At 42.1% G+C, this 23600-nt stretch overlaps 2 protein-coding genes across 3 annotated transcripts; one reads left to right on the top strand and one right to left on the bottom strand.

The window, feature by feature from the left end:
- Positions 1 to 101: 101 nt before the first annotated feature.
- Positions 102 to 6263, top strand: LOC149110009 (protein FRG1-like). Its single transcript, XM_089292064.1, has 3 exons — positions 102 to 450; positions 2240 to 2459; positions 3423 to 6263. The coding sequence occupies exons 1-3, from the start codon at positions 102 to 104 to the stop codon at positions 3634 to 3636; spliced, it is 783 nt and encodes a 260-aa protein (XP_089148190.1). The 3' UTR covers positions 3637 to 6263.
- Positions 5327 to 23372, bottom strand: LOC110042404 (sacsin-like). 2 transcript variants are annotated; one of them, XM_089292061.1, is made up of 4 exons: positions 23290 to 23372; positions 21260 to 21348; positions 19883 to 20147; positions 5327 to 19562 (listed from the first exon to the last, which is right to left on the bottom strand). In XM_089292061.1, the coding sequence occupies exons 1-4, from the start codon at positions 23312 to 23314 to the stop codon at positions 6529 to 6531; spliced, it is 13413 nt and encodes a 4470-aa protein (XP_089148187.1). In that variant the 5' UTR covers positions 23315 to 23372; the 3' UTR covers positions 5327 to 6528. The 2 variants fall into 2 exon arrangements, with proteins under 2 accessions (XP_089148187.1, XP_089148186.1); XM_089292060.1 differs by lacking the exon at positions 23290 to 23372 and adding an exon at positions 21819 to 21989.
- Between the last annotated feature and the right edge of the window lie 228 nt (positions 23373 to 23600).

Below are 23600 nucleotides of genomic sequence, written 5' to 3' on the forward strand. Positions count from 1 at the left end.
TGTTTGAACTGGGTATAAACGAGATTGCTCACATCAAGTAGAAGTGTTACGTTGTTAACTGCTGCTGGTAACTTCGCGGGCTCTACTCCGTTCTTTTCAACATGGCGGATAGCTACAAGCAAGTAAAGGCTGGCCGTCTAAAACTGAAGGGATTAGGCGATAGCTCTCAGAAAAAGAAGCATAAGAAGAAGAAACGTGAGAGGGAACTAGAAGAGCCAACAGACGTCGATGCACTTCGCCATGGAGGATGGAGAAAAGTCGAGAACTTCCAAGAAGTTACCGGTAACATCGCTTTACAAACTTCTAAGAAATCTTATGTGGAGGCATTAAACACTGGTCTGTTTAGTGTTGGTGAACTTAGAGATGATGGCGAGAACTCGCCGGCTCCTGTTGAAGTTTTTACAGCTGTTCCATTGTCCGACAAGAAGATTGCATTAAAGTCAGGCTATGGTAGGTAACAATACATGTCATATCATCACTTATCGCCCAACCTCGGTCTGCCATAACCACCACAAGCGCCTTCCTCTCGAGCTTTGGTTCTCGAGCTTTTGCTGTTTCCGCTCCTGAACTCTGGAACAGTCTACCTGTTTCTATCCGCTCATGTGACAATCTAAGTTCTTTTAAATCTAAACTCAAAACTCATCTTTTTAAGAAAACTTATTATTCTTAGCGATTTTTACTTTCTATTACTTTCTTAAATGCACATTTTTAATTATTAGGATTAGTACAGATCATTTTGGCGAATTGTACAGCGCCTAGAGCAGGCATGGATAGGCGCTATATAAATATTTATTTATTATTATTATTATTATTATTATTCCTCTGGAAATAAGATGCTGATCACTGTCATGGAATGCACCTGAACTAGAAGCCAGGGGTTTCAACAAAACAATGGCCCCCTGTCAGCTGAACCCCTTCTAACCCCATAAAAAAATCAACAGGAAAAAAATTTAAAAGCCCAGGGCTCTGAATGGGACCAATTCATTAATTCATGTTAAACTCATCAACAAACAATGAGCTTAGGGAATGGTGCCTAAAAGGCTGATGGAGCCCAAGAGCAAACTAAACTGAGCATGTGAGGTATCCATGACAACCCTGTGAGCTGCAACCACCAGGCACTGTCACACTGAAAAAATAGTGGAAACACAGGAAACTTACCACATACCTACCCTCAAGCCAAAGGGGGATGGGTGGGCTGCGAGAAAAGCTTAATGAGCATTGTCCAGCAGCGAAAAACACAGAGAATGATTTGACATCCGAAGCTGAGGTGTAAAATCCAGGCGCCCCTGCAAAAATCCCCTGGCCACCCTGAACTCACTCTGAGGGAGACTGCTGGCCAGCAATCTTGTTACGCGTTTAACTTAGCCTAAATTACATTTAGCCACATTGAAAGTTCCAAGAGAAAGGTCAAAAACCTGCCTTGTGTCCTCCATCTTGGAAATTTCAGATAAGCTTAATTTTCCTTGAACATTCTGTTGACTTTCTAGCAGGGTCAGTTGTGGGGACCAGTAGGGGGTCAGCTGACTGGAGGTTTCAGTGTTTTATTGAAACCCACAGGCAAAATTTACAGGGGGTAGGTTTGTGGTTGAAAAGATCATCCATGTCCAAGATACAGAAATGGGTAACTCGTCAATGTAGGCTTGTGATTTACAGTATCTGTGGAAACTGTAAAAGTAGCAGTCAATCTGGTAATGATCTGTAAAATTTTTCTAATTATCCAATCATAATAGGAACTTAGCTTGTTAACATAATTTGTGGATTGCCAGGCACAAACATTTTGTCAATTCGTACAACTTGTGTAAATAGTGAAAGCGTTTGAAGAGACACTCACAATCTGTTAGTTGCAACCCAAGTAAATGTGTAAGCCAAAGAAGATACAAAGTCCTGTAAATGTTACCTGAAGAACTTGAACATGACTCAGTCGTATATCTCTTTCTATAAGCGTGAGCTGCGAACTATCATACCTCGTAACACACCAAATTTTGTCTTGCAGAATGGATAAATAAATGTAGTGAGCAAAAATAAATCATGCCTGTTTGGGTGCATTGGACAACCCAATTTTGGTCATTTGGAGCATTATCTGTTATCTAGATGTACTACATGTACCAAAAACAAAATTCTCACAACCAAAGTTAAAAGAAATGTATGGAAATCAGTCAAGAGAGTCTGAAACTACACAGAGCACTTGCTGACAAACTTACTCTAGTGAGTCCATGGCTGATAAATTTTTGTTCTATAGGAAAATACATGTCTGTGAATATGATGGGAAATGTCACTGGTCGATCTGAAGCTATTGGCCCTCAGGAGCAATTTGAGTGTGTATTTGAAGAGGATAATGTTGCTCTTGAAACATATAATGGCTGTTTTTTGTCTGTAAATGAAGATGGACATCTCTCTGCAACCAAAAAAATTGTGAGCGAAAAGGAGACATTCCACATACGGACCACTGTTCCAAAAGTGTAAGTGGAACCATTTTTTATATTGGTAACTGTGAAGTAACTGTTGTGGTTTGATTGTATTTGTTTGAAGTTTTTCAAGGAAGTTTGTTTTTTTCACTTCCTCTTGTCTTATGATTCATAATTAAAATCAGGAAGAAAGGAAAATTACAATTCAAATGAAAAGTATATAAACCACAACATGACAGAATGTAGCAGTGTTGAAACAAGGTATTTATTTTTACTCTCTCTGCAAGACTATGGTTATTATTTACTTCTCAAAATGAGAATATAATTATTATGAGTGTAAGTTTTCTATTAGCTGCACCTACAATTGGGAATAATTTCCCCCTCTGAATGGTAAGAATGTGGTTTGTCAGGAAACAGTCGTTAATTATTAAAAGAATCAAAGAACCTGTTGGTGGTATCTGATTAGTTGGCAAGCAATGACATGGATGGCCATTCTTCATACTGCTCCCCAACTAACCAAATGCCTGGAACAGGCTACAAACCTATGAAATTAATGATTTGCATTTCAGTGCAGTAAGTATAATTTTTTAATCAAACAGTTGCTTGTTTGTGATTCAGTGGGTTGCCACCTTATGAGTGATACAGCTATTTGGTAATTCAGAGTTTTGGCTGGCATGAAGCAGTTTTAATTTTTTTTTTTTGCTAGCTAGTTGAAAGTTGCATTCACTGGTTCAAAGCATTTAGTAATTATTACCAGTCCACTGAAAAAAAAAGTCAGGTTGACCTTTTCTATGGGTAAATCAGCTCCTGGTTGGCTTGATAGCACAGTTGGTAGAACACTGCTTCAGTATCAATATCATACCTGAAATTTTTCAGGCTTCTGTTTTAAAGTTGCAGACTTAATATGCATCAGTGTTTGTCTTTAAGTGGTTGTTCTTCTTACAGTTCAAAATACAGTATGGGATAGTAATGATAATTTCAGTTTTACTAAGATATTAACTTCATGGTTTATTGCAGCAAGGTATCTACCAGCAGTCTACCAGAGGATGAAAAGGATCTACGAAATCATGAAATCAGTTTTGTCAAGAAATTCCAAAGTTTTCAAGACAGAAACCTGCGTTTAAGTGAGCAAGAGACAAGCAAACTGAAGAAAGCGAGAATGGATGGAAAGCTTCATGAAGAAATGTTGGACAGGAGAGAAAAGATGAAAGCGGATAGGTATTGCAAATAAAATAGATGAAGGCATTCACATACACATTGTAATAACTAAATAAAGAGATTCATTTTGTTATAGTAAAAGTGATGAATGATGTGACTTTTCACGTTTGCTGTACCTTTATGTTATTCTGTAGCATAACAGGTGGTCCTTTTCCTGGCAAATTTAACCTAGTATTCTTTATCTTTATCTGAAGCATTGGTTCATAGTTAAAGAAATTAATTTTTCAGCCTAATCTAGGGTTTTATAGTGAGTCTTTTCTCTGTAGTAGCATATTCTGATTGTGTCTCTTGTAGTCTCTGTTCCTAATACTGTTTTCTCCTTTTAGTGTTGTAAAGTACTTTAAATTTTTAGAGCCTTGTACATAGTTACATACTATTACTCTGTATGTTAGAACACAGACAGCCCAAGGATGATCATCAGCAGAAAAAAGTAACAGACAACAAGCAATACGCTGTGGAACTAAGATAGGGCATTTTTATCAAGAGCTTTCTAGTAGTTGTACCTCCTAAAACTGATCATAAATGTTCCTTTACAAAGTCCTATAATAAATTTTGCCCTGACTGCCCTTGCACTAGGAGTCTGTCACTCACACTTGGGCTGCCTGTGGTTAAAATCATCCAAAAGTTTTCTTTTTTTAGTCAATGACTAGTTATTTTCCAGCAAACTGTTTTGTTTACAAATGAGAAACATGCATAAGATTTGAATAAGCATTCATAGGGAACATTAAAATTTCATTCTTTGATTAGCCTGTGGAAATTCTCAGAATTTGAATTTTGTTGGTCAGTTGTGTGCTAGAGGACATGACAAGGCTGTTACTGGATGTCAGCAATAATATTTTTTTTACTGCACATATTATTTCTTGTGAAATTAGATACATTGTACCTGCAGATGTTTGTAGGCATGGAATACAGTACACTTTCCTGAGTCTGCTGCCCCTTAAAATCCAGAAGTCACAATTCACAAATTGGTAAACAGCGGCAATGACTCCTAAAAAGAAAATAACCTCCCAACTAAGTCTGCATACGAACCAAGTGGCCCATCAGGTCAGAGCTTATCCTGGTTTCTGTGACATGAAGTGACTAGGGGCTACTCCCCCCTGGATGGAATGCTAGACCATCGCAGGGTTACCCCCAGCATTAAATTTGCTGGTACCCATTTGTACACCTGGGTAGAGAGAGGCACTCTGAGAGTGCTAGGGCTCAAACCCTGGCCGCTTGATCTGGAGTTGAGTGTACTAACCCTTAGGCCACCATGCCTGCACAATCGTCCAACTAAGCACTGTAAGAAATGTGTGGAGACCTGTAGGGGGAATTTGTATGTCAATCCCTCTTGAGAATTTAAGGGTTAACTGGCTTGTTCTTGACCACACTCCTTGTTATAAACATACTAGCGTTCTGTCATGGATGCCATTCTCTGATTGGCTATGCTACTCACTATCTATTACGTTGTAGATAGTGAGTAGCCTAGCAGAGTGTTGTTGTTAACTAACTGGCTGCTACTTCTTTGCATCTTTGAAGTGTCTGTGAAGAGGATTTAGATAAAATTTTTGAACGACTAGTAGATTTATACTAAAACAATTAGATTATTTGCTCTCGATTTCTTTTGTGATAGTTGACTTTGGCTCTGCCCTCGTTAACTATCATGTGATAGAAATCTCGAGCTCATAATCTAATTATTAAATACATACACCGGAAAAAAGTAGTATCATTTAAATAATTATTTTATTCAATTTCCTACCAAAAATATTTATGTCCTAAGATATTTTACCAGCATTGCACACACTCTGATGATTAATTTGTTACTCAAGTTAAATCAAGATAAGAATATTGATAAAAAAGTTTTTCAGCATTTGATTTCTCCCATGCTATCCGTTGCTTTGTAATGAGGGCATGCTTCTCTCACTATCGACTCCATCCCAGTCAGACTATTTTATTTCTCTTCGCAGCTAATAAAATATAATGCCTTTTTGAGTTATAAATAATGTAGGTATATCAGCACGTTTTTTATGCTGTTTTTTTTCAGAAACAACGTTTACTTTTTTTAGTAAAAGTGAAAATACGGCGAGGTTTCTCGAAGGCAACCAGAAGGAAAATAGTACCTTGTCTGCCAGTTAGATGCTGAAATCAGAAATAAGGCTGATTTAGCTTCGGAACTTTTCTCTTCCTACGCAAGTGTTTCTTCTGTTATTTGCAGCCTCAGTCATTGCAGTTAATGTGTTTGAGTTCCAGTCCTTCCTTAGGATCAAAAGCCCCAAGTAGTTCATCACTTGTGATCACTTATGGCTCCTTTGGATTTTTTAAAACTGCTAGGTACTGAAGACAAGTCTTGTCTAACAAGACTTATAAATGATTTTTCTTTTGGTTGCTTTAACTTCCTAAACAAACATGTTATTATGTAGTTTGTTTTTCCATTGGTACCAGCTTCACAATGATGGCTAAAAAGCTTTAAATTATTGCGCGGGTAATTTCTACTCCTATACATATTAAAAATACTACTGACTTTCTTTGTCTGCATAATGGCAGCATTTAGCTGCGTTTGTAACATTTTCCAAATATTTTATCGCGTGCTTATAATTAACGTGTAAATAAACTTAATGCTAAGATGAAATAAATGAGCGAGTGTTCTTTAGACATAAAAAATCATGTGGTTATAACAATTCTAACATATTTGTTCTTTGTTGTTCTGTAAAAAACAAACAAACAAAGAAAATTCGGAAGACCAGGGCTTGGATATTAAAACTTCTTTAAATTAGGACGATTTTCGACTCTCGATCTATGAACTGATAGTTTCCTGATCTCTTGACGTGTACTTCAAAGCCATATTAAACCTATTTTTCACATGCTTGACATACTATATTTTATTCTTATCACCTTAGAAAAAAATGCTTATGTCTTGGTTACCACATTACACTCGAGCAAAATTATCGTTAACGAATTGTGTTATTTTTTCCACGAGTGACTCTGAAATGTCCAGTGCTTCTTGTGCTTGGTCGGTGGTGAAAGCATCGGAAGGGATCACATCATTGCGATGGAAGTGAGGGTACCTGGTCTGCTCATAGTAATTCTTGAGTTTAGCGGCCAGGAGAGGAACGTCCTCAGGAGACCCATTCAACTCTGTTATCTCATAGGCAAGGTTCAACACATCATGTGTTTCTAGTTGGCTCTCGGCAATGCCACAGGCTGCGTACAGGGCACTCTTGAACACTTTTTCGGTTGCTTGTTGGCATAAGAAGCAAACTAAAGCAGGAAATTTGGGTACTTGAGCGTGTAAATGCTTAGCCGCATTTAGATCTTCTCTGGCTTGTTTCATCCATCGCTTTGCTTCGTTTCTCTGAGGGTTGGTCGACCGCTTTGAATACGGGGATCCCTGGTGTGTTTGCTGCTTAAACGTGTCGTACGTTTGCCTTTCTTGTCGAGCACGCTGGTTCCACTGGCTGAAGAAATCATGGAAGCCCCTGGCTCCGTCTTGTTTTCCTTTTTCCTTGGCATCTCGTAGATTATCTCTCCAGGAGTTAGGAAACAGCTTTTCCATTCTCTCTATTTCGTTTAGCAGGAATTGCATGACATCATGGCTAATATCACAACCGATATTCTTATCTGGATGCCATCGAAGAAACAAACGTTTTATGACCTTTCTTCTTTCATTTTCCGGTAACTTCCAAGCTTCCCATAGGGTCTCTTTGATTTCTTTCTTTGCACTCTCAAGGCGTTCATTTCTGCTCGCCGCTCGACGCTCTGATTCCTTGGGGTCTCCAGTGAATAATGTCACTTCACGCGAGTCCGAGAGTTCAGGTACCGCATTGGGCACTTCAGAACTTGATCTATCGAACTTGTACAGGTCAAGTACACTGACTTCAACAAGGCGAGGCTCTCCAATATCAATGCGATATTTAGCCTTGAAGTTAAATCTGCTTGTCTCCATGGACCGTTTACGATTTGGTACTTTCCTAACTACTTTTGCGTAGACGTAGAGAGGTTCACTGTCATCAATTCTGCCATCTTCAGTTCTTCGCTCTTTCTCGTAGCCAACGATTTCACCTTGTCGAAAGAAGTACTGGATATCTTGCCTGAGAAGATAATGATACATAACAGGAATCTCGGATCCAAGAACAGGCTCCGTCGTCCGCGCCTCGCTTCCCATGAGATCTTGAGCTACGCCACATCTGTCAAGTGATGGAAGTATCTCGTCTGGGACCCTGCATGCAAGCATTGCCTGAAGATAGATCTCCTTCTCGATTTGGTTATGAATTAAACGATTCACCTGAAAGCATAGTTGGATGTGGAGGGGATTTTCGTCAGTGCCATGCCTAATAAACAACTCCCATTCCCCATTCTGCTCTTCTAAGAAACAGTCTTGCATTTCGTTACTGTGCTGAAGCGGGCGGCCAGATTCCAGGTGTATCAAGTGAGTGTCAAGTGATGCCATGCACGTCACACTCAGGGAGCTACAAAGGACCTGTACTTGTTCTTTGACTTCCTGCGGTAGATTGGGAGTTTGTCTCTGATGGCGGATAACACGAAGAATCCCATTCACTAGCTTAGGAGAAAGCAAGATGTTTCGATATCTGTTAACGAATGGGCAGGGATCTGCGCCAAGAGAGTTGTCTACTATGCACCGCTTATCTCTACAGCTCGGATGTATCTCCTCCCGCAGCAAATTCTGGATGGTCTTGGCCCTGAGACGCAATGGTAGAAGACCGAGAAGGTACGATAGCCGATCTGCAGTTAACTCTCCTTCCCGACTTATATCGACAAAATCGCCGGCAAAGTCTCTTGCACGCCGTTCAAAGCTTGGACAGTCGTGAAAAATTAGTTCGTTTGATGGTTTAAGAAAACCGTCCTTGCTGGGTAAGTACAGATCATTTAGTAATAGCAGATATCTCGTTGCTGCTTCTTCGCTTTTTTCTTTCACTAGCTGTGACAGAGTGGTAAAAAATCCATGCGTTGCCTCCCTGGCCACTCTTTTCTCGTTAGGTTCCATGTGCTTGTCTTCGCAAAGCTCCTTCAACCTTCCCAAGATATCGGCAAACTGTAATGGCGTTGGTTTTTCATTTGCTCCCAGTCTCTTGAGTAAGTGCTCAAAATGACCATACTCCCGAGGTACCTTGTAGAAGAAAGGTGGCAGTTCCGTTGTGGTCTCAAACGCTAGCTGATTCCCCTCCACAAACACGCGGCCCTCTTCCACAGGAATGCATGCCGTTTTCATGAGAATATTGCCAACAGCAAGACAAGACTTGTTGCATCTTTCAGACAGTGAGGTTCCTGGGCAATTGCATTCACTTTTCAAGAAACTGAATGCCTCGTATATGACGTCATGAAGAAGCTCCCTTTGGTCCTTTGGGGTGTCTTTATGAACATTTCCACTGTGTGATTTTGTCAGAACAGCAACGTGATTGATAACTTTATCCAGCGGAGGCAGAAGGGAAACTCCGAGGTCTTCCAATACTTGTTTTTCGGCAGTATTTGGAGTAGCCCAAGTTGGAAGAAGGGGAACGCAAGTCCACGCAAGTTTCTGCTGTTCACAGGGTAAGGCGCCATGGAACTCGGTGAAAGGTGGAACGTCTTCCTTTTTAAGGCAAGCAAGTTGTGGTTGTAGGGCTTTCAGTGCGTCTGAGGCAATCTCAGCTGCCACAAATTTGATGCTGGAAACAACATGTAGAAAGCTGGCATCATGCAAATCATCTTGTTGAAACAGACATGTCACGAGTGTTTTTGACTTCTCCCTTATTTGGGGATCCCTGTACCTGGCTTTTGCTTCAGAGGCCAACGATTCGGCAAACTGAAGGAATTCCTGTTGTGTAACATTGTGCTTCAATCCAATCTGCCGAAGCAACGGAAGCCAGTTTGACAGTCGGTACTCTCCTGGTGGGAAATTACTCAGAGGGACCATTTCTTTGAATACAGGATTCTCAGGATCGTAAAATTGGCTCGCAGGAACAAGTCGGTTACTGCCATCGTGAAAAATACAGGCTTCTCGAAGAGCATCGAGTAACGTGGTCCTCTCACTTGAACTCTTCAAGGTGACAAGGAGTGTGTCCCTGATGTACATCAACACTTCTTGAACACCTGACGCTGAGATTGCGTCAAGATTTGGCAGGATATACTTCACAAAGACATCTACTTGCGTAAGGTGGCTGATGTCCAATGCCTTGTACAGAGGTTCAATTTCTTGAATAGCTTCCAAGAGCACACAGCTTTCTTTCTCTACACGTCCTTCAATCTCTTCCAGTGAGACGCACTGTGGCAAGTCAACAACATATGAAAAGGCATACGAATCAAGACTGACAAGTCTACCATTCAACGTGTTGTACAGCGGAAGCTTTTTCAAAAGGGATTGGTTGCTATACACGGTGGTTACGTCCTCTTGCAGGAATCTTAGGAGAGTCACGATTTCTGCTTGTGCAAGTTCGCATTTAAATACATCACCTTTGGACAAGTAATGTAAAATACTGACCACATCTTGTCTTGAGTATGGCTTTGCGAGGTGGGGTGATACGATCAGTGATGCATCATCTTTGTTTATTCGTGAAAGAACTGTAAAATCCAGTTGAGCACTTCCAAGCTTGCACAGAATTCTTACCATCCTGTCTTCATCGTAAATGCGGGTACTCAAATCCAACACGGTTTTACCGAGGGACACTGGCGCAAGGGTGCCATTAGAGGTAGGGATAATGGGCCAGTCCTCGAGTGGACGAAGAGTTTCGGTTGCGTCTTCTCGGTCTTCAAAGCTTGACTGTCGCTCTTGGTATGTTGTGATAATCATTTCCCACAACGTTGTCAACCACTCAACAGATGGTACACTATTTTCGCTTGGTTCCCATGGAACTTGCTTGTCGGCCGCAAACCACCTTGATGGAAGGATTTGGATCAGATATGGCGCAATCGATTTCGTGTCAAAACGTTTGAAGATTGTGGATTTCCAAATGTCATTTCTTGGAAACTTGGAAAACAGTGGAGTGAATTCTCTATGGACAAAGAGGTCTTTCTGTGAAGACACTAGACTTGAATGTGGTGTGAGGAAAACTGGATTATTGGAATCAAATTTTCTTAGTACTTCGTCGTCGGTAAGAAGGAGAGGCAACCCATTTAAACGTTGTAGGAAGTATTCATCCTTCATGCAGTATTCCATCAGTAGTTTGAGACAACTGGCATGTTTAAAGGTGGTATTATCAATTGAACAGGGAAGCACATCAATGTAACGCGTAGCTTTTGCAAGGAACGCCAAAACGATGTCGGGACTCACGGTTTTTACAGTTGCGGTTGCTTCTTTAAAATTTGAGTAGATTTTCGGCGAAGCCTTAACGATTGGAACGCCAACCTTCAATAGCAGTTTTTCCAGGTCTGGGTTGGAAAGGAGGCTGAAAAATGCTTGTTGTTCGTCTTTGTCGCTACAGGGTGGAACCCACAAGCATGGACAGAGTGGTTTTGTGCCATACTTACTAAAGCTACGATTGGGAGACGCAACATCAATGAGCGGTGGTTCCTCTCTGATAATGGGAAGTACAGGTTGGTTAGAGCTCGCTAGCAGTCTGTACACGGTTGTGGCAATACCCTTCCATTCAGTGTGAATGCTGTCTGGTTCAGGAAAGATGCTTTGGTACCAGTTCAAGCCACTCGTGGAATCAGTGATATGATTGAAGTACCATGGATCTCCCTGTGAAATTCCAGGTATGTAGGCCCTTGCACTGACAATCAACTCCACATAGGCTGGTGCTAAAACGTGGTTCTTGATGAAGTTGTTCCACTGAGTTCTCTGACCCTGACCGCCTTCATCTTTCCAAAGATTCCGTCTAGAATTATCAAGTATAAATTGCCCATTAACTTGAACAGGGAGACCTGTTTCAACCGGTAACGGGAGGAAGCAAAACGCGCGATGAGTCTTGCTGGCTTGGTTGGTTTTGTGCTCACTTAAGGAACGTCTTCGTCGTGATGGCATATCATTTGTGGCCACACGGGCTGCCACCGCTGCTCGGGGAAGCAGACCGTACTTGTTTCCTTCTGGAATTACTGGTTTTTCGCCATGCAAACGAGAACCAAGGCACTGATGAATAAGCCATTCCTCTCTTCTTCCAAGGGTATCTTGAATGGTATTGGTGTACGTAATTCCAAACCATGGAATGCTATTGGTTTTCAGATTCCTGCATCGCATGACTTCTGCGTCAAGGGCATGGATCTTCGGTACATCTGTGGTTGAAATTTTTGCGGCTGCTTCGTATCGTCTTACTAATCTGCCATTTTCTATTCTGGAGATGCTTATTTTAGTGACACTACTGAGGAAGAGGAGGATATCGCGGATCTCACCTTCAAAAATAGTGAGCAGTTGATCAATGCTCGAAGAAGTGAAAGCCTTGGAGGAGATTTGGGACTCTTTAGCAGTCAAATCCGTTCTTATAGGAAGACGGAACATGGTAGAGTTTTGCAGTTCAAAAAACTCTTCTAGGTAGCAGGGTCGAACATCAGCAAAATTGTTCCAGAACTCTTCATCAAGCGGATCAAATCGACGTCCTGGGAACTCCATTGTTGCGTCAGGTGCGTATCGGGCGTGAGGATCGAGAACACACAGTGTTTCGCCGTTTGTAACAAAGCTTGGGCAATCAGTAATATGGTACACCGCGTTAAACCCGATTCCATATTTTCCGGTCTTTTCGGGGCTGTCAGTCTTGCTTCCGATGCCAAGCCTCTGTATGCCCTCAATGTCCTGTTCAGTGAACGCACAATCATTGTAAATACATAGTGCAGGCCCTTGGAGTTCTTTCCATCGTTCCGACAGCACACGGGTGGTACCATGTTGGCGCGGGTCATGTACAAAATGTACCTCTGTGGCCCCAGCGTCATCTGCGTTTTGGATAATCTCTTTAAGGATTCCCACGTCACATGGATATGACTCCAGTACCTTTTTCAGTCGATCCGTAAGGCGTTCACTCTGACCAAATGGTCTTCCGATGCAGTGGGAATATCTATCCAACTTTTGTTCTCGAATAGTATGGGCTCCTAATCTGTGGGCTAATATCCCGGAGATGTCGCTGTGAACACATCTTTTTTGGTCTTGCTGGGGCATCCAAGGAGCGTCGTTGATGGCAAGCTCCCCCACAGGTGTTAGGACTAAATCTGCATTTGGCAAGGGAAGTTGACCCGAATAGGAACTCAGGGCACCAGTATTCATCATTGCGATCTCCTCCAGGAAGGCTTTCACAGTCTTAAACTCTTGTGATGTAAGGGGCTGACCTTGTTTTCTCTCCTCGAGGACGAAAAGAGCATCGACCATATCCTCTCCAGAAAAGGATTCCTGGACCCCAAGTGCTTTAAAGAGATCCTTGAATTTCAAAGTGAAATCTTCTGGAAGGCAGTAAAGAAAAGGAGCTCCATTGTTATTCCATGAAAAGGCTACTTGATTTGGTGTCACGAACTTGCTCTCGACAAATATCCATGGCTTTCCGCTTAAAAGGTCTTGAATCACTTGTTTGTCTGCTGTGTTGATTCGCTCTTGGAGAAATTGATAAACGGCCAGGCAAATCTTTCTTATACATTCTCTGTTGGCGGGGTCATGCGTAACCAGGCCTTGTACAGCATAATACAGTTGCAAAAGGACGTCGTTCACGGTTGCGCGATGACTTGTGAATCCTAATAGCTTAGCAACATCTTTGCCCACACGGTCACAGCCTGTCTCTGGGGACTCGTCCAAGACTGGGTGTACCGATCCTAACAAAAAGATAGAGTCGTCGCGGACAAACTCTGCTGCAGATAGTAGTTTCTGTACACCTTCCTCTGAACCCTTCCATGGCAGGCAGTACTCAGTAGGTCTAGCCATAACAGGAAGAAAATAAATCTCTGAAAGTTGTTTGCGTTGTGTTGGGCTTGGTGGAGATAACTTACACATGTTGTCGTTCAAATATTTAAGTAGGTTCCTTGATATCTGCAGGGCTTTGTCTTTGTCATGGGTGGCCAACGCGGCAATGAACACAGCTCTTTCACAAATCCATTTCCATGTCAACAAACTGTCTACCATTCCCAGCTTTTTCAATGCGACGAGTCGTTCTGGTCTGAGGAAACTGGCTCCAGTTGGAAAGATATTCTCTTCCTCAAGAAATAGGCTGCTGGCAGCTCCAGTAGGATCAATTAGGTCTCCAGGCCGAGAAAGTTGATAACCCTCTGATGAAGTCGGAATACATTGCGATTCTCGCAAAGGCTTCGCGTACTTGTGAGAACCCCGCAAATATTCATCCAGTACGTGGCATGTGATTGGATCTCTCAGGTTGTTTGGCAGTTTGGCAATATTTGGAAAAAAGACGTCACAAACAAACTTGTCAAGAGTAACTGTCTGGTCAACAACCGCTTGTTGGAGACCTTGGTGAAATGCGTTGGAAATAAATCTTGGAAGCTGAACCACGTTGTAGCCACACTTACACATTATAGGGTAGCTTTCAGGAAGCCTGGTCACATTGTCGTCCAAAAAGACGCCATCCTCCACAGATACCCACTGGGACTGACTCTTTAAAATTGGGGCTGGACTACTGGCTATGCTCTGATAAACACTGTCAGCAAACTTTGACCAAGTCTTGGATGGCGCTTTTTGTGTATCTGGCCAAAGAGTGTCAAATGGAAATTCCACCACATTTCCTTGTCGATGGAGACTAACAATTCCTTCTAGAAGTTGAACGTAAGCCTTGGAAGCAGCGTCTTCTAAGAGGTATTGGTTCCAAAGAACTTCAATCGGCTTTTGTAAAGAATGACCACCACTGGTATCTTCCCAGAGATTGCGGCGATTGGTTGTCACAGCGAAGCATCCGTTCACATGAACTGGAAAACCTGTTTCCACGCCCAGGGGTAGGCCAAGAAATGCTTCACCCACTATTGTCTCTGGTCTCCACCGCTTATTGTTGTCGTTGCCTAACAGAGCAGCAACCTCAGCTTTCGGTAGTAAACCGTTGAGCTTCCCATCTTCACTCTTTGCCATTTCCAGTGATTTCCTATTGCCATAACATGAACTTATGAACCAAACCTCTTTCGCTAGTTGATTTCGTGAAGCCACCCACGAACCGCTAGGGTAGACTTGAGACTTAATTGACACTATTCTTGATGAACTGGTACGGTATTCATGCGATTGCTGTTCAAAGACCCAGCTTCCATTAAGATCAGCTTCAAGTGAAACATGGTTATTGTTTTCCTCCGATGGTATACTGTTGTCTGGATTTCTAGTCGACGAGAACGTCTCCAATGTTTCCTTTTCCACCTCAAACACTGCATTCGGAAGTGAAGGATCTTGATCGGAAGATATCTGGAAGAAACTTATCTTACAGACATTCTGTAGGAAGAGCAACATCTTGGACGCATTTTCCTGAAGGCCCGAGATCAATTTAGTAAACTGCTGCTCGTTGTAGTACTTGTTACAAATTTCGCTTTCACTGGCCTGTCTCATCGTCCTTAATGGCAGCCTGAAAAGTGTTCCGTCATAGAAGAATGGTTCTCCCTTCTTCTCAAATGTGCATCCGAATACTCCTTGGTAAGGTTTAAACTGATCTGGAAAAGCGCCGAGTGCCACTGCGTTGCTTTTGAGATTCAGACGGATACCGGGACGAAACTTGTCCTTGATAAGGTCTCCTAAATGACTTGTGTGTGGATCAAAAAAGGCAATGAATTCACGACTGATAAAGCTTGGAAGGTCAGTGATATTGTAGACTGTACAAAATCCTATTCCAAAGCGGCCTAGCTTGTCTTGATTTCCTATTTTGGTTGCCCCAGCAAGCTTGTTGATGTTCTCAAAGTCTCTGTCTGTAAAAAGAGCGTCGTTGTATACCCACAGCGCTGGTCCTTGTGTCTCGGATAATCCAGGAGACAAGAGCTTCTCGGCCTTGTTTTTCCTCCAATCAAGTAGAAACTTAACTTCCGTTGCTCCCGCATCGTCTGCATTCTGGATTAGTTCTTTGAAGGTCGCCATGTCATCAGTGTGGTCTTTAATAATATTTTTCAGTCTAGTGGTTACTGGCTCGAATGGTCCAGTCTGCTGAAAGCCGAGGGTCTCAGTAACTGCTAACTTCCTGCTTAAAGGAGGTGTCCCTAAAAGCTGTGCAGTACCAGTGGAAATGGTTTTGTGTACAAGAAAAGCAACGTCACTTATATTGGGATCGCTGTTGCCTTGTCTCAGCCACTCGGCATCGCAAAAGCTGACATCAGTACATGGTTGAAGAATAAGCCTGTCGTCCTCCGTTTGGATGGGAATTAAAACTCTTTTACGAATGTCCGAGGGAAGAGGTGTATCATCTTGTGTCAGGAAGTCCAGAACATCGCGAGTCAGTCGAAGATCGCGCTTTACCTCCTCAATACTTCGTCTCTCTTCCGAGTGCCAGTCTCGAATCATGTACAAGACGTCTAAGGCTGATGACTCATTGAACGTCTCTTGAACACCGCAGCGCTCAAAGAAGGCGGAGTAGCTCTGGAAATCGTCAGATAGTACGAAGATGTAGGGTCGTAGATCCAGAAGACACTCGCTTTTTAACGCAATGCAGCCGGGCTTGGCGAAACCAGAACCATGCCATACCCAAGGCAAAAACGAATGTTCCTTTAGAACTAATACGGCTTCAGCTATGACAATTTCGCTGGAGAGGTGGCTGTAGACATCCTTGAGCATCGCTTGGAACTTGAGCAATTCAATTTCAGAAGATTTGTGCACTTGCTGTTGCCAAGTAGTAATAGCACCTTTCAGCTGCGCTAGGACGTAGGAAATTGGTGGCGGAAATGACCATCCGAAGGCTTTCTTGAGTTTCTCATCGAGACTTCCTCTAAGCACCGGCATGGCTGAGCCAACAATGTTCACCATGTCCGCATCTCTCATATCCTTTGGAGAGTACAGCCTTCTTGCCACACCAAACCAAGGCATAGATGTCGGATACTTGCTAAGTGGCTCTTTGGACGCAGGAAGCCAGGGTAAGCTTGATAATATGCTTCCAAGGGAAACTTTCTTCGCTGATCCGGAGCTTTCTTCTAACAGTACCTCGTATTCAACAAGGTATGAGTTGTCATTTAAGAACTGTAACAATGCCTCGGCCCTTCTTAGAGCTGACTGTTCGGGAGCTTGTGTGATCTGCTTTGCTATTAGAAGGATGTCTTTGGCTTCTAAGGAACGACTTCGCCTAAGACCCAAGAAGACTCGAAGCAAGCTTAGTGCGTGAGCTTTGGCAAACTCTTGAGCGGGAAACACGTCGGGTTCACCTTCAAAAAGCTTCTGGATGACTTCATCTTCGGGATCGTACAATTCGCACGGCGGTTTTAAACTCCCGTTTGCAACTGGAACAAACCGAACGTTCTTCAAATGTTCCGGGAAGGCTTTGTTGTCGCTTGATAGGGCAGGAAGTCTTTGGATTACCCAGAACATCAAGTCTGAAACTTGTTCTCGAGTGTAAAATCCTCCGTCTTCGATGTAAGGAAATATTTTGTCGATCAAGAGGTCTGAAGTGTTCAGGATTCGCAGTGGAAGTCGCCGCAACAGCTGGTATGAGTCATCGTCACTAGCGGAGAGTATCTGGTGCGAGCACTGGATCTTCGTACTCGATGGCAAATGCAATCGTGGAGGGGCAACGTCGAGTTTCGTACCCGACAGGGGTCCACCTGGCTGCACTGATGTAAAAGTTGTGCCGTCCAAAGCTTGAAAGATTGGCAACGTCATCAACGCCACTACTTCGTCATCAGAAGGATTTCTTAAGCTCGACAAGAATGCTCTAATGGCTACCTTCTCTTCTGCGGAACAGTTATTGAGATTGTCATTCCCTGGCTCATTCATGACCGTTGCTAATACTTTTATAACTCCAGAAGGGGTTGGTGGTTCGATGTAATTCTTTAACGCTGCATGATCACAGAATGGAGGCAAGTGGGGAAGAACAATACAGCCTGCCTTTTGAAGTGCAGTTGCCACGATCCTTGGTAAAGACCCAAAATACGACGAGCTTTGAATCACACAGTGATCTTTCTTAAGCTTTATAAGGTAACGCTTCTCCATCCTTCCCTCTGCAAGTGGAAGAAGAGGGATGGTTTCAAATGCAGTGAGATCTTTTGGAAATTCTGTTTTAAGCCATGACCATAATCCCCGCAGCCACACATCACCAGGCAAAGATTCATCTTTAGGATTCCAAGGTACCACAACAGAACTGCTTTTCCAAATTTCAGGCATACTTTCGTGAACTAACTTTGGGACAAGAGACGGTGTTAGTTTCACAAGCTGGGTGGGTCCTGAAAGTCTTCTTTCAATTTTCCCTGCGACAGAACGCAAGGTTTCTAGCACGCTTCCTTCTGTTCTGTCATCTAAGAATCTATGATCACTTCCTGGAATAAGACTTCTTGGATGACTGCGAGATGCAATCAATATACTGCTCTTTGGGTCGTATCCATGCACGTCACTTCGAAACTCTTGGAAGGTTTCATCAGCAAGAGGGAGAAGAGGAAGGCCAGAAAGTTCCGCGAAGTTACGATCCATGAGAATGAATTCTAAGAGGCACAGTTTCTCCTTCCTACTCAGACGTTCAAAGTTTACCCTGCCTTGATTACTTGGCACCCGATCGTCTCTGTCCATACCTTTGAGCTCGTAAATGTCCAGTTTTGTACTAGGGTGCAGGTCTCCAGGTGAACTTCTAGGTGTCGTTACGTTCCCACTAAACCCGTTACTATTTGGCGAGCTCAATTCAGTAGGCCGATCCCCTTTTAAAACAGCGCGCACATAAGATGGCGTGATTTCTTGAGGTCTCCTTACTCGATGTTCCACGTATTCGTCAACAGCTTTCAGAGCTTGTGAAGGAAGTGATATCACTGGTTCGTCAGCTTGGAGGAGTGTCTCAATAACTACTTCACGAACTTCGTCGCGTACTTTGTTTGGGGAACATTCCAGACGGTCCAAAACGCCCTCTTCTAGGGTAATCCATCGTCCGCCAAGAGATTGGGTCCAAAACGCCGCTTTATCAACCAGGGCTGTGAAGAAAGGCCTTAAGACAACTTTCCAATGACCTTGGACGCGATCCAGGTCTGGCCAAATGCTGTGAACTATCGGACGCAATTCCTCACTTGGGCACTGTGATTGGGTGAGCGCCACAATAAGGCTTGCATAGGCTTTGCTGACTACATTCCGTGTGAGAAAAACATTCCATTCCGCTGCGTCGTCGCTTTGGCTTTCTGGACCGGGCCACTTGAGGTTTCTTCGATTATCCGTAAGTCCAAAGGCTCCATGAATATGCACTGGCAGACCTGTTTTGCACTCTGAATCGACAGGGAGAGGAAGGTAGCAGAACACCCGTCCAGTTCCTATCCTGGTATTCTCACCAGTTGGGTGCAGTGATACTGCAACTCCTGCCCATGGAATCAGCCCAAGAGATGAAGAAAGCTCTCCCAATCTCATACTTTCATGCCCAACCCGATTCAAGACCATGAATTTGAATTGTCGCTCGTACTTGTCTGGTCTGTTGATTTCCACCGTCGTCTCATAACTCATTTCAATAGGCTTGGCAAGGAAACCTGTAGCAGCTTCAATAAACTTTCTTTTCACTTCCCTTACCGTCTCTCTTAGCTCGTCTTTGATTTGCACGGTGAAGATCTTCCTTTCCTTCTCAGTCCAGCTGGTCTCGTAGATACTTATGGTCTCCACACTCTTCAGAAAAAGTAAAATTACCGGCGCTTCCTCCATGAAGGACTCAAAGAGGCCATTGACCTTGGCCGCTGTGTACGGCTTAATCGATATTTTAGATGGCCATTTTCGTAAAGGAAGACGAAACAACGTCCCGTTAAAATATCCAGAAGAGATGTCGCAACCAAGGACATTTTCGTAAGGTGAAAACTGATCCCTGTATTGATGCATCAGAGGTTCGCGAATATCGTACCGTCTACCAGTTTCTCCTGTTCCAAAATAGGTCTCTTGCGGGTCAAGGAAGGCGATATGGTGGTCACTGATGACGCTAGGCAGATCTAAGGGTGAAAACATTATGTGAAGAAATAAAAAGTTGTATTAGAAAAAAGGTAGGGAATGCGACAGACTTATGTAAAACAGACAACAATTGCATTAGTCAAGATAAACATAGCTTGGTGTTTCTCAAATCATAGCTAATGAAAAATAAGTTCAAGTTTTCCCAAGGGAAACAGTGAGTTTTGTTTCCCCGAGACCCACAATGTTAAACCTTTTGTTAGGTTGTTAGGTGACGTTCTCGTTGCCATCGTCGTCGTGGTTTGCTTAAGTTCCCTAATATCAGTGATGGGTTTCGTATGATTTAAGTCATTATAAATCGTACCTGTCACGTGATAAACCGAGTTGAATCCAACCCCAAAGCGCCCTGCCGCCACTGGGTCCTTTTTCTTGGATCCCTGCATGATGCTCTCAATTCCAACCCAGTCCTGCGCTTTAAAGAGACCATTGTTATAAACATACAGGGCTGGTCCTTGGAACTTGGACAAACCAACGTTGACAAGAGAAGAGGTGCCGAAGGCATTGTCACGTGAATCGAACAAGAATTTCACTTCCGTTGCACCAGCATCGTCAGCATTTTGAATCAATTCCTGCGAGGCAATGCAAGCCATTAAAACAGTGTTTGGGATAATGAAAAGCAGCAAAATATTACTGGTATGATATAAAGTGTACAGGAGGTTAACGACTGGATCATATTGAAATGGAGTTTATGCAACAACAAGAACAAGAACAAGAACAACAACAACAACAACAAAAACAACAACAACAACCTTTATTTGTACTCATTGTAAAAAAACTCCGCACATTTTATAGAGAATGAAATAGAGAGCTGACTGCCTGGAATAAACCATAGGGGCTAGTGGGGCCAGGAAGTCAATTCAGATTTTACAGAGCGGTTTCTGTCAATATTGAAAACCGCTCCATAGATATCGATAGAGAAACAGAAATAAAGGTCGGTTGACTTAATTTAAAGGCAATGTAGCATTGTGCTAACAACACAAAACACCTACACCAAACACACATAGCGCTCACATAGCCAGTATCATAATTGAATATACTTACTCAAAACTGAAGATGTATGTAAAATAAATAAGATTAATCATTAATTTAAAAGGAAAACCTAAAGACAATAAAAGCATGTTTAATGTGGAAGGAAACTAAAGCTAGCAAAAGAAGGAAAATATTATAAACACGTAACTATGCAGAACTGGCATTTATTTATAAAGTTTTTACAAAAGTTGAGACAATGAGCAGTTTTGCAATTTCATCGACCTTGAAGTTAGCCCATCTTGAACATGTTAGCCTAAAATTTTTAAGTTTGTTATTTGTAATCGAATCGAATCTTCTTCGTCCTGGTTGCTTTTTGGTTTATTTATAATTACTTCTGGAGTTTTCTAAATTTAAATGGCATAGCTGTCGTTGTTATGATTATTATATAGCTGTCACGTACAAAGAAATCAATGCTAGATAACTTTACTTTGTGCCAAACATGATCTGTACTGTTGAAAAAATCCTCTTGTTTGTTCTGAAACTGAAATTTTTATTTTGAACGGATATTTGATTGTTTGCATCTCTGCTCACCTGGCTTTGGCTCTTATGATAAGTTGCAAATAATTACCATAAAAATTATTTCATGACTTATGGCCGACGAAACTTTCAAGATAGTATTGCTCTTCTTTCGAGTACACTTAAAATGTCTTACCTTAAGTATCTGTCCGCCGTCGGGATATCCCTCAAGAATCCTTTTGAGAACGACTGCAAGCGACGGTCTTCTCTGGCCATAAGACTGCCCTGGAATATTGAGCAAACATTTCACACATGTTGCATTTTCATAACATGGCGGGCTATTCGTTAGAGTTACTCGTTATTATAACGGGTATTAATCTTAGCAGATCGATATCGTAAGACCGGTTTAGATTTCCAGAATGTACTGAGGAAGCGATGTCTGAAAGAATAGATTGTAACTGGATCGATCTTAAATTTGGTGCCATTTATCAGCGCAGCGGAAATTGTTGAAGCAAAAAATATAAACCACATTTAAAAAATGCTAATCACTTTTTAAAACACAGCTAGCTATATAGGAAAGCTGGCAGATTATTTCTTATTAAAACGTTCAGGGGAGAAGCAAGAAATTCGGATTAAATCACTCAGTTTCATCATTGATTTAAAATCTTTACAGAAATTAGGTTTAATCACAATGGAACCTAAGAACGCTCGGAACGATTACAATGTTTTGTGTGCGTAAACATATCTTGACTTACTTCGGCTTCTCCGTGTTTGCGACATTGCTTGAAAAATATTCGTTCATTCTTCGCTCCTCTGCTTTCCACAGCAAGCTATTCCCAACATCAGTCGGTCCGATAGCCGAATCGTTTCCGTTTTACCAATCAAGTTATACTTTGGATAAATATTTGTTGCCCTTTGGGCTTGGTTTTAAACGACAAGCTTTCGCGAATCCTAGCTGTTGATTGGTTGTTTACAATGGTATACATTATTTATTATAAATCCTGTTTGCACCAAATTCAAACATCTCAGGTAGATCTTGGTGCCCGTCAGTTAGCGATTAGAACAATTATTTCGTTGATGTTCACTCCGTGTAAGAAGCAACATTACTAAGCAACAGTGATCAAGTTGAAGTTTCATCTAACAGCATCAATACCTTATTTAAGGAGATAGGTTATGAGAATATGGACACTGCGATCTTGTCTTAGTTAACGGTACCTCTCAATCTGTTAATGGCTTGTTTACTCGGAAAGAGAAAAAGATATAAAGTTTACAGTGAAGGAAAATTAAAAACCACTTAGTCCCAAGGAAATCTGAACTGAAGTCTTTATGGATGGTTTGCTCCGGCCAACGAAATCAAATCATTCTTCATAAATATGTCGATATACTGTTATGACTTGTAGCCAAACCCGAGATTAAATATGGCGGAAAGTTTGAACGAGTTCGTGACAGTAACAGCGAGGCTTTTCTGTAGGAGAGTGAAAATGTAGAAAACAAATCGTTCAATGTACTGACAATTATATCAGCGTGAAAATGTTAGTGTACTTCGGAGAAAGTTTGCCTTCAGTATTTTATAGTTAAGTCGGCATTGTCAAAATAATCTTAGCTGGTCTAGGTGCTTTAACACTGACACCGAGAGTTTTCATTTGTACAATTTACGTTCCATGAACTGATTCGTTACTAGAGTGATCACATCGATTTTCAAAGAAACTGAAGGATTAACTGAGCTACTCCAGCCCGCTAAGAAATGAACACTGAACAGGAAATAAATATTGCATGAGAACTATGTTGTCCAGATAGTCGTTACACTAAGGCCTCGTCCGGCACATTACACCGAAGGAACAATATGAAGACGGTGTTTTTACCCTGAAAACACATCAAATATTTTCCGTCCTCACTACGCCAGAACCCGCCATGTTGGATTTGTGTTTGAGGGGGACTTGGGCAGGGAAATCACAGGATTATCGTAACTCCGTCGTTTTCTAAGAGCTTCGCGCAAAATATATTCCGTCCGCACTAAAAAGCAAAAGACGACGCTTTTAATTCCTCCAGTTTGAAGGGCGTTTTCGAAAGGCTCCGTTTTCGTGACGGATTAGTGTGGACAGTATATGTAGCCTAACCGTAGAAATAAAGCTGCGTTTTCAAATTTCTGCGTAGTGTGGACAGGGCCGAAAAAGACCATGGGTTTCTTATGTCAGAAACATTCCCGGTGCCGTGAACCATGCTTACCTTGAATATTTGCGTCCGTGTCCATAACCAGTGCAACAAAATGTCCTCAGACACTGACGTTCCGCTCAAATGAGCACATTGCCAATTCTGTTTATCAACGAAAAGAACAAAGTACCATGATTAATGAATATAAGCCTTACTACGGTAGTTTTACATAGCGAGTTAACTCAAAGATAAGTAAAGTGATACATCTAAAATTAATTTTCTCAGAACTTAGGAAATTTGCGTAAGTGCTTAATGGGTTGATTACACTGTTTCAGCCTTCTAGCGCACTAGAATCATTTTATAGACTGACTTGTTTGTGAAACAAT

The sequence above is a fragment of the Orbicella faveolata genome, unplaced genomic scaffold (genome assembly GCF_042242905.1).
Source record: "Orbicella faveolata isolate gen_17 unplaced genomic scaffold, um_ofav_v1 contig_24, whole genome shotgun sequence".
In the NCBI taxonomy this organism is placed as follows: domain Eukaryota; kingdom Metazoa; phylum Cnidaria; class Anthozoa; order Scleractinia; family Merulinidae; genus Orbicella; species Orbicella faveolata.